Here is a 12,145-nt window from a genome sequence, read left to right on the forward strand (position 1 = left end):
TTCAGGTGCCTTGGAGAACAAGGAGCAAGGGTAGGAAGGGGAATACACAAAAGAGCGGCTGCTAGGGTTTTGACTAAAGTCAATGTCACACCCTAGGAGCAAAGTTCTAGAAGCTAGGTTAACTTCTTACCCTGAAAGGCTTTACTCAAGCTACAATGATAAGCACACCCCCCCCATTATGCTAAATGAACCCTATGCTACTGAAATTACAAATAAAGAAACTAGCTCTCATGGCTTGGGCTTTACTTCTTGTGGTCCTCTTTGAACATATAAAGAAACATTTCTTTGCCATCAGTAGTAGAATCCCAATCTTCTTGAATCCTCTTTGCCAGTGGGCTTGAACTAGGGCCCAAGCTTGGGCCTCTTCCATCATCCCCTCCCTCTAAAAGAGGATTTGTCCTCAAATCACATGCTTCTGCCTCTTCATCTTCACTACCTGCAAAAGGTCTTAGATCCATAACATTGAAGGTAGTATGTACTCCATATTCTTTAGGCAGGTCAATTTGATATGCATTATTATTGATTCTTTTGAGAACTTGGAAGGGGCCATCACCCCGGGGACTAAGTTTAGACTTCCTCTGATTAGGGAATCTATCTTTTCTAAGGTGAAGCCAAACCTAATCTCCCTCCTCAAAAATCACCTCTCTCTTCCCCTTATTGCTATGTTTCCTGTATTTCTCTGTTTGTTGTTGTATTTTGTATTTAATCCTCTCATGCATTTTCTTTACAAATTCAACCTTTGTTACTCCTTCTTTATGCACAAAATCTTGTGGATTAGGTAGAGGTAACAAATCCAAAGGAGTAAGAGGATTGAACCCATACACAGCCTCAAATGGAGAAATGTTAGTAGTTTTATGAACTACTCTATTATATGCAAACTCAATAGGAGGAAGGTACTCATCCCAAGATTTGTGGTTTCCTTTCATGATTGACCTAAGCATAGTGGAAAGAGATCTATTTACAACTTCAGTTTGTCCATCCGCTTGAGGGTGACAAGAAGTTGAGAAATTCAACTTAGTTCCAAGCCTTTCCCAAAGAGTTCTCCAGAAATGGCTTACAAATTTAGGATCTCTATCCAAAACTATGGTCTTAGGTAAACCATGTAGTCTTACCACTTCTCTAAAGAAGAGCTTAGAGATGTTGGTAGCATCATCCACTTTATGGCAATGTATGAAATGAGCCATCTTGCTAAACCTATCCACTACCACAAAGATGGAATCAAAACCTTTATGTGTCCTAGGAAGTCCTAATATGAAATCCATGCTTATATCTTCCCAAGGAGCACTTGCAAAAGGTAAAGGAATGTAGAGTCCGTGAGGCATTGTCTTAGATTTAGCTTTTAAACATGAAATGCATCTATGACAATGTCTTTGGACATCTTTCCTCATGTGTGGCCAAAAGAATTTTCTTTTTAAAAGCTCAAGAGTTTTATCAACTCCAAAATGGCCCATGAGTCCTCCTTCATGTGCTTCTTTTACAAGGAGTTTTCTATGTGTTCCTTGGGGTATGCAAAGTTTTCCTTCTTTAAATAAGTACCCCTCAGAAACATAAAAACCTCCTTGTGCTCTATGTTGACACTCAGCAAAAGTGGTTGCAAAATCATGATCTTTTTTATAAAGTTCAGGTATGTTTTCAAATCCAAGAATTTGGGCTCCAAGTTTAGAAAAGAGGGCATGTCTCCTTGATAGAGCATTTGCCACAATATTTGTATTGCCCTTCTTGTATTTGATAACATATGGAAATTGCTCAAGAAATTTCATCCACTTTGCATGTCTTTTGTTCAACTTGTGTTGACCCTTCAAATATTTCAAAGACTCGTGATCACTATGTATGACAAATTCTTTTGAGACTAGATAATGTTCCCAAGTCTGTAGGGCCCTCACAAGTGCATAAAGCTCTTTGTCATAGGTGGGATAGTTGAGGGCGGCACCATGAAGTTTTTCACTAAAATATGCAATTGGGTGCCCACCTTGCAACAACACAACACCTATTCATACTCCCGATGCATCACACTCTAGCTCAAAAGTTTTTGAAAAGTTTGGTAAAGCTCGAATGGGTGCATTAGTGAGTTGAACTTTCAACCTTTGAAAGGCTTGCTCATGCTTCTCCGTCCAACAAAATGGAGTGTCTTTCTTCACTAACTCATTGAGTGGTGAAGCTAGACTTGAGAAGTTAGGAACAAATCTCCTATAGAAACTTGCTAGAGACCATGAAAGCTCCTAACATCTGCTACATTTTGTGGGGTTGGCCACTCTTTGATGGCTTTTGATTTTCTCGGGGTCAACATGTACCCCATTTTTGTTTACTATAAAACCTAAAAACACTACACTATCTACACAAAAAGTGCACTTATCTATATTAGCAAACAAACTATTTTTCCTAAGCACTAAAAGAACCTCCCTAAGGTGACTTAGGTGGGACTCTAGGCTTTGACTATATACTAATATATCATCAAAATAAACTACTACGTATATACCTATGCAATCCATAAGGACATGATTCATAAGCCTCATGAAAGTGCTAGGTGCATTAGTGAGTCCAAAAGGCATCACTAACCACTCATATAATCCAAATTTGGTCTTAAAAGCAGTTTTCCACTCATCACCCTCTTTGATTCTTATTTGGTGATATCCGCTTTTGAGATCAATTTTAGAAAATATAGTGGACCCATGCAATTCATCAAGCATATCATCAAGTCTAGGAATTGGATGCCTGTATTTGATGGTGATATTATTGATGGCCCTACAATCACAACACATTCTCCACTTGCCATCTTTCTTTGGCACCAACAAAACAGGTACAGCACAAGGACTTAAACTCTTTTGAACCCATCCTTTCTCCAACAATTCCTGAACTTGTGACTCTATCTCCTTAGTCTCCTTAGGATTAGTTCTATAAGCTGGTCTATTTGGTAGACTAGCTCCCGGAACTAAATCTATTTGGTGTTCTATACCTCTAACAGGTGGAAGTCCAATGGGTCCTTCCTTAGGCAATATATCACCAAATTCTTTTAAAAGTTTTTGGACTTGAGAAGGTAGCTCACAAACTTTAGAAAGTATGGCAGTGCATATAAGTGTTCCTTTACAAAGAAGGAGGCCTGAAGGTTGTTCAGATAGAAGTATCTTTTCAATCTTATTTTCAAATTTTTCTTCTTTCTGAATGACCTTGTGGGAAGGAACACTCTTCTCCCACGCCTCAGCTTTCTCTCTAAGGTCTTTTTCTATTTTCTTTTTTTTCTCTCATTTTCTCTTTTTAGTTTCATTTGTACTTGGTCCTTTACCACTTGTGAGGGTCTTAAAGGATAAAGTAAAAATTTCTTTTCCTTATGAGTAAAAGTAATCTCGTTGGTAAGACCATTATGCATAACTTTCTTATCAAATTGCCATGGTCTTCCCAATAAGATATGACAGTCTTCCATGGGTACTACATCACAAAAAATCTCATCTTTATAGTTCCCCACATAAAGACTAACTTTTACTCGCTTGTCTACAGTTAGTTCCCCATCTTCATTGATCCATTGAAGTTTGTAAGGTTTTGGATGAGATACTAATTGTAGATTAAGTTTTTCAACCATCCTAGTGCTACAACAATTGCAACAAGAACCACTATCCACAATGAGAGAACAAATGTTTTCTAAAACTTTACATCTTGTATGAAAGATGTTCTCTCTTTGTGTTTCATGGTTCACACTAGGGTGATTGTTGAGGGTTCTTCTGATCATCATTAATTCTCCTTCACAAGGATATGCCCCCTCACTATCTTCTTTCTCTTCTTCCCCACTAGACTCGTCATCTTGGCTGCTATACTCACCCCTCTCTCTTAAGATCATTGATGTGATTCCAATAGCCACATAGAGAATGATTCTTGACATTCTTAGGAATCACCTTGAGCTGAACATTATAGAGGCACTTTTCTTAGAGTTGGATCATTGTTCTAAGACAAGAACTCACCAAAAACTAGTACCAAATCCCAAACTCATTTGGATGAACCAAATATTGTCAAATTGAATCAACAAAGAGAGTAAAAATTGGAATGACCGAACAGAATTGAACAAGTATTCATATGAACCGATCAAAATAGAAATTAGAAACAAAAACAGAACATAGGTGCTGGAAAATAGAAAAACCGAACCAAAACAACTCAAGAATACAAGGCAACATGAACAATTGAAAAAGAAGAAAGGAAGGAGAAGAGAGTGCTCATGAAGATGGAAAAATGTTGGATGATCTCGCCACTAGAAGTGTGGAATGCTCCTAGATGAGAGTGATGCCGCCACTTGAGGACTCCAATGATCCATCAAGATAAGACTAGAGAAGAAGGCTCCAAAAGCTCTCCAAAGGTCACTCAAAATTTGAGTAGAGTTTTCTTAGATTAATTCCAATCTGAATTTTACAAAGAGAGCACCTCTATTTATAGCCTAAGGTGCTGAAAAAGCAAGCTAAAACAATTCAAAAATTCCCTCCCAAATCATTCTAGAACCGGCGCCTATTCTACTTCTACTTTGGCACCTCCTATTCTACTTCTACACCTACCTACTAATACACCCCCCTAAAGCTCCTAACTAAAGCCTACAAGATGCTAAAACAAAAGAGGTTTCTAATGTTTTCCTCTAAGCACCTTCAACTAAAGAAATTACAAAAAGAGAAAATAAATGTCCTCTAGCTCCCAAAGCTTTGAACATGCTTCTTGTAATCCTTTGAGGTGGACTTTGACCTCCATGGGCGTCTTCTATTTGTGCCTCCACCTCGTCTTGATCTTGTTGATTGGCCTCCATGTCCTCTTGAGCTTGATCTCTATCATACTCCCCGAGTTGGAGAGAATTCGACCACGAATTTTGGAGACCTACAGAAAAAGGAGTTAGATCGCTGACATTAAAAGTATGACTACCTAAGAATGTATCAGGCATATCTAACTCATAAGCATTGTCATTAATCCTCTTGAGGACTTGGAAAGGTCCATCCCCTCGAGGCATTAGTTTGGACTTCCTTTGAGTAGGAAAACGATCCTTCCTCAAGTGAAGCCAAACCAAATCGCCCTCATCAAACAACAAAGCTTTTCTCCTTTTATTGGCAAGTTCAGCATACTTGCCAACCTTCTTCTCAATTCTCTTCTTGATGTCTTTATGCAAAGTTTTCACAAAAGAAGCCTTTTCATCCCCATCTTTGCACAAGACATCTCCAAAAAGGGGAATAGGAAGAAGATCAAGAGGTGTTAGGGGATTAAACCCATAGACCACCTCAAAAGGAGAATGGGAGGTGGTAGAATTTACTACTCGGTTATATGCAAACTCAACATGGGGTAGTAAATTCTCCCACACTCTAGGGTTCCCCGAAATAAAGCATCTCAATAGTTGTCCCAAAGTTCTATTCACCACCTCGGTTTGACCATCAGTTTGTGGGTGGCAAGTGGTAGAAAATAAAAGCTTAGTTCCAAGCTTGCCCCACAAGGTCTTCCAAAAGTGACTCAAGAACTTAGGATCTCTATCGGACACTATAGACCTAGGAATCCCATGCAAGCGAACCACTTCTTGGAAGAAGAGGTTTGCAATGTGGCATGCATCATCCACTTTGTGGCAAGGAATAAAGTGAGCCATCTTTGAAAAACGATCCACTACCACAAAAATGGAGTCCTTTCCTTTGATGTCTTGGGTAAGCCTAAGATGAAATCCATAGATATATCTACCCAAGGCATTGAAGGGATAGGAAGAGGAGTATAAAGACCATGGGGATGCATTTTAGACTTAGCTTTGCGGCAAGCTATGCATTTATCACACAAACTATGAACATGTTTATGCATATGAGGCCAAAAAAAAATGTTCATGCAACACATCCAAAGTTTTAGCAACCCCAAAATGTCCCATTAAACCCCCCTCATGAGCTTCTCTAACAAGAGATAATCTAATAGAGCATTGGGGAACACAAAGACGTTTTCCTTTAAAAAGAAAGCCATCTTGAATAAAAAAATCTTTGTGTCCTCCCTTAAGACACTCTTGATAGAGGAGAGAAAAATCAAGGTCATCATGATAAAGTTCCTTAATGTGATCAAAACCAAGATATTGAGAGGTTAAAAGATTTAGCAAGGTGTATCTTCTAGAAAGAGCATCCGCCACAATATTTATTTTGCCTTGCTTGTGTTTGATCACATAAGGAAATTGCTCAATGAATTCCACCCACTTAGCATGCCTCTTGTTAAGTTTGTTTTGGCTTTTCAAATATTTAAGAGATTCATGATCACTATGTATCACAAACTCTTTGGGAAAAAGATAGTGTTGCCAAGTAAACAAAGCCCTAACAAGTGCATATAATTCCTTATCATAGGTGGAATAGTTGAGATGACTTCCCTTCAATTTCTCACTAAAATAGGCTATGGGGTGGCCCTCTTGGAGGAGAACAGCCCCAATACCTATGCTTGAAGCATCACACTCAATCTCAAAAGTCTTAGTGAAATTAGGAAGGGCCAAGATGGGAGCATTAGTCAATTTTTGTTTCAAAGTGTCAAAAGCAATTTGTTGTGCTTCTCCCCAATGAAAGACCACATCCTTTTTCACTATGTCATTGAGTGGTGCGGCAATGGTACCAAAGTTTGGGACAAATCTTCTATAGAAAGAAGCAAGACCATGAAAACTTCAAACCTCATTCAAAGATTTCGGTGTAGGCCAATTTTGAATGGCCACCACCTTTGTTTTGTCTACATGGACTCCTTTACAACTCACCACAAACCCTAGGAATTCTATATGATCAAGAGCAAACATACATTTAGCAAGGTTAGCATACAAATGTTCCTTCCTAAGGGTTTCTAAAACTTGCCTAACATGCAACCTATGGTCATTCAAAGATAAGCTATAAATGAGAATGTCATCAAAGTAAACCACAACAAACTTACCAATGAAAGGTCTAAGAACATGATGCATGAGGCGCATGAAGGTACTTGGTGCATTAGTTAAACCAAAAGGCATAACTAACCACTCATATAAACCAAAGTTGGTCTTAAAAGCCGTCTTCCATTCATCACCCGGTTTGATACGGATTTGATTGTAGCCGCTTTTAAGATCAATCTTTGAAAAGATTTTAGAACCATGTAATTCATCCAACAAATCATCTAGTCTAGGTATGGGATGCCTATACTTAATGGTTATCTTATTTATGGCCCTACAATCTGAACACATTCGCCATGTGCCATCCTTTTTTGGCACTAAGATGATAGGCATAGCATAAGGACTCATGCTATCTTGCACCCACCCTTTCTCTATCAAAGCCTCAACTTGTTGGCGAATTTCCTTGGTTTCACTTGGATTGGTCCTATATGCTGGATGGTTTGGTAAAGAAGAGCCCGGTATCAAATCAATTTGGTGCTCAATCCCTCTCAAAGGTGGAAGTCCATTTGGAGGATCTTGAAACACATCTTGGAACTCTTCTACCAAATTTTCCAAGCAATGAGGACTATCAACAAGTGATTCTACTCTAAGAGTTCTAGGGATGGCTAAAAAAAGAGGATGATGAGCCACTATTTCCCTTTCAATGTCACGCCTAGACACAAGGAGTGTAGGCTTAGAACTCTTATCTTTTTTATCTTTTTGATCTTTTTCACTCTCCCTCTTTCTCTTCATGATAACTTGGTCCTCATGGACTTCTCTTGGAGAGAGAGATTTTAAAGTAACCTTGTGACCATGGAATTCAAAAGATAGTTTGTTGGTAAAGCCATCATGTAAAACTTTTCTATCAAATTGCCAAGGCCTTCCCAAAAGAACATGAGTGGCTTCCATGGGCACAACATCACATAATACCTCATCTTTGTATTTTCCAATGGAGAAATGGATGAGGACTTGTTTATTAACAAATATTTCTCCTACTTCACTAAGCCATTGTAATTTGTAGGGCTTTGTATGAGAGATAGTAGGCAATCCAAGCTTATCTACTACTCTTGTACTAGCCACATTTGCACAACTACCCCCCATCCACTATCAAAGAACAAATGTTGTTTTGAATAAGACATCTTGTATGGAAAATATTTTCCCTTTGACTTTCATCAAAAGGTTGTGAAACTTGTCCAAGAAGTCTTCTCACAACTAACAAGTCCCCTTCAAGTGGACATTCGCTCTCTTCCTCACTAGATGCATGAGAATGCAATGAATGCTTTGGAGAATCCGAATCATGCTCACTAACTACAATGCCCTCATGCATGTACATACTTCGTTTGGAAGGACAATTTGCAGCAATATGACCATAACCCATACATTTAAAGCATTTAGTGTTAGATGTTCTAGTGGGAGACTTAGGTCTAGAAGTAGATGGCTTAGATTCCTTGGGTTTGAAAGAAGAATCTTTGGAAGGATGTTTAGAAAAAGAAGTTTTGTTTCTCCAAGACTTGGAGTAGTATCCATCATTGGAAGCATTTTTAAAAGAGTTTTTCTTAGCAAGTTGGGCTTCCACCTTCATTGCAAGATGAACTAAAGAGCCCAATGATGAATACTCTTGTAACTCAACAATGTCTTGAATATCCTTCCTAAGACCACTCACAAACCTAGCAACCATGGCTTCTTCACTTTCTTCTAATTCAATTTTAAGCACAAGCGTCTCAAGCTCCTTATAATATTCATCCACATTTAGTGTGCCTTGTTGAAACCGTTGGAGTCTCAACATGAGGTCTTTCCTAAAATGTGGGGGCACAAACCTAGCGTGCATATGATCCTTTAAAGAGTTCCAAGAGTCCACGGGAGGACCCTTGTGATAGATAATGTCCTTTACAATTCCATGCCACCATTTCATGGCATAATCACTAAACTCTAAGGTGGCTAGCTTGAGCTTATGCTCATCTTGGATCTCAAAATTTTTTTCACACTTAGCCTCCCAATCTAAATATACATTTGGATCACTAGAACCATTAAAACAAGGTAGCTTGACCGAAGGAAGCTTGGACTTTGCATCATGATAGAAGCCATTGCCGTAGTGAATTCTTTCCCCTTGGTGATGATGTCTTTGTCCATGGACTTGGGGTGGAGGTCTCCTTCTCCTATGCTCATCTTCACGGCCAACATCATTTGAAGAAGCTCTTGAAGATGGTCTATGAGAATGATGTCCATCATGAATAGAAGGAGATGGTCTAGCTTGTTGGACCTCCATCTTTTGCATTTTCTCCTCCAACCGTCTAATTGTTCTTTGAGCTTCATGTAATTCACCAAGAATTGAAGCTTTGGAAGGAGAATTCTGCTTGTAGGATGCATCACTTGAAAATCCAGCCATTTGTAATTAAAAACAGCAAACACACAAAAACAGCAAACAAGTTAAAAATTAGCAAAAACAGTGAGCTTTGACAATGAAACTGCCGAAGTGAAATGAGGCTGAAAAAGAGATCACTCTCAAAGAAATAATGTTCTTGCACCAATCTGATCTTGAGGCCTTGGAATCCTCAAATGAAATATGTCAAAGCAAGCACACCAATCTCAAGAGTAAACCACCACAAAACCAAAGAAACAATAAAGACAAACAAGAAAAGGTATAAGCAAGGAAAGGTAATTGCAAAAGGAATACTATATGTAAGAAAAACTCAAAGAGTAAGAATGAAAGACAATCAAGAAAATAAAGAACTCAATGAGAAAAGTAGGCACACAAAAGAATACTTAAGGAAAAGTTCTAGAGTAGATGAAGAAAACAAAAAAATTAGCTACTGGAAATTTTTTTTTTTTAAAAGGCAAACTGTGCTTGATATTCACTGATTTAACTGGAATGATGTAGAGCGAACTGGATTATGAAAATTAAACCACAGAAACTTCAAGATGTTAACTCAATAATGGCACTGGAATCAATTAAAAACAGTAAGCCAATTGAGAGAAATAAATTTTTCAAACTTGCTGCCAGATTACCGTATTCTTTTCGGCAGAATTGTACACTTTTTTTATTTTATTTATCATTTTTTTTGTACTTCGAATTTTTGAATGATTCTTTTTTCTATTCTTTTCTAACACTTTGAATATCTCAAATCCAGAATTTCAGAATTTTCCAGTACGTAAATCAATTGCAATAAGGAAAAACAGTAAGCACTTTTTTCAGAAACAGAGGAATCCTAATAGGAATAAAAAACAGGATGATGAACTAACAAAGACATAATAGAAAATGATGTATTGGAACTTGTATAGGTCTAGAATACAAGTATGAACTCAATTCTAAAAAGAAAATGCACAAAGGATCAACATCAATTCAGAAAATTATATGACACCAAAGCAAGAAACAATCAAAGCAATAAAAGTACTACTAGAAGTAATGACATATATGGAATAACATGACTAAGACAAAACTTGACATGATTACAAAATTAAAAGACACATCACAAATTTTAACAACAAGTGAAAGGAAGCTTAAGGTAAACTCTAGGAAGGATAATGCCATTCCAAAAGAGCAACCATACTCATAAGAAGAATGAGTGCCATAAACCTTTTCACAAACACTTGGTGTAAAAGAAAAACAGCAAGAAAACTCAAGCAAAAATCTAAAACAGAAACTTAAATTGCAAGAAATTAAAGAGCTCTTGAACTAAAGTGCACACAACTCAACAATTAAACAAGAATGAACCTAAGACTCATGATACCACATGATGTGATTCCAATAGCCACATAGAGAATGATTCTTGACATTCTTAGGAATCACCTTGAGCTGGACATTATAGAGGCACTTTTCTTAGAGTTGGATCATTGTTCTAAGACAAGAACTCACCAAAAACTAGTACCAAATCCCAAACTCATTTGGATGAACCAAATATTGTCAAATTGAATCAACAAAGAGAGTAAAAACTGGAATGACTGAACAGAATTGAACAAGTATTCATATGAACCGATCAAAATAGAAATTAGAAACAAAACCAGAACATAGGTGCTGGAAAATAGAAAAACCGAACCAAAACAACTCAAGAATACAAGGCAACATGAACAATTGAAAAAGAAGAAAGGAAGGAGAAGAGAGTGCTCATGAAGATGGAAGAATGTTGGATGATCTCGCCACTAGAAGTGTGGAATGCTCCTAGATGAGAGTGATGCCGCCACTTGAGGACTCCAATGATCCATCAAGATAAGAATAGAGAAGAAGGCTCCAAAAGCTCTCCAAAGGTCACTCAAAATTTGAGTAGAGTTTTCTTAGATTAATTCCAATCTGAATTTTACAAAGAGAGCACCTCTATTTATAGCCTAAGGTGCTGAAAAAGCAAGCTAAAACAATTCAAAAATTCCCTCCCAAATCATTCTAGAACCGGCGCCTATTCTACTTCTACTTTGGCACCTCCTATTCTACTTCTACACCTACCTACTAATACACCCCCCTAAAGCTCCTAACTAAAGCCTACAAGATGCTAAAACAAAAGAGGTTTCTAATGTTTTCCTCTAAGCACCTTCAACTAAAGAAATTACAAAAAGAGAAAATAAATGTCCTTTAGCTCCCAAAGCTTTGAACATGCTTCTTGTAATCCTTTGAGGTGGACTTTGACCTCCATGGGCGTCTTCTATTTGTGCCTCCACCTCGTCTTGATCTTGTTGATTGGCCTCCATGTCCTCTTGAGCTTGATCTCCATCAAACATGGTTCTCCTATTTGGGCATTGGGATGCTATATGACCTCTACCAAGACACTTAAAGCACTGGATATCTCTACTGCGGGGTTGTGAGGTAGACACATCTTTTCCTACACGTTTGGGAGTTTCTTTCGGTTTATCTTTTGAAATATTATCCTCCCTTTCTCTTCTATACTCTTTCTTGGGATAAGAGTTAGAGTAAGAACTCTCCTTGCGACTTGATCCTTTTCTCAAATTTTGTTGCTCAACTTTTATACAAAGTTGGATCAAGTCATTCAAGTCCCTATAGGGCAAGAGTTCCACTTTATCCCTTATCTCAAGATTGAGACCACTGAGGAACCTAGCTATGGTGGTGGTTTCTTCCTCCCTAATAGAGGCTCTCATCATGTAAAGCTCCATCTTTTGCCTGTACTCCTCTACACTCATGTTCTTTTGTTGGAGTCTTTGGAGCTTGTCCATTAACTCTCTATTATAGTATGAAGGAATATGGCAATGTCTCAAGGCTCCCCTAAGGTCATTCCAATATTCTATGGGAGGGTCCTTGTGGAGGCGCCTATCTCTCTCTAGTGTTGTCCACCAATACATAGCATTCCC

The 12,145-nt window shown here is 38.0% G+C and overlaps 1 protein-coding gene across 1 annotated transcript; it reads right to left on the bottom strand.

Annotated features, from left to right (window-relative positions):
- Nucleotides 1–617: 617 nt before the first annotated feature.
- LOC137839047 (uncharacterized) lies at nt 618–3,871 on the bottom strand. The gene is made up of 3 exons (XM_068648175.1): nt 3,281–3,871; nt 2,477–2,984; nt 618–1,336 (listed from the first exon to the last, which is right to left on the bottom strand). Exons 1-3 carry the CDS (start codon nt 3,869–3,871, stop codon nt 618–620), a joined length of 1,818 nt encoding a protein of 605 aa, XP_068504276.1.
- Between the last annotated feature and the right edge of the window lie 8,274 nt (nt 3,872–12,145).

The sequence above is a fragment of the Phaseolus vulgaris genome, chromosome 3 (genome assembly GCF_000499845.2).
Source record: "Phaseolus vulgaris cultivar G19833 chromosome 3, P. vulgaris v2.0, whole genome shotgun sequence".
NCBI lineage: Eukaryota > Viridiplantae > Streptophyta > Magnoliopsida > Fabales > Fabaceae > Phaseolus > Phaseolus vulgaris.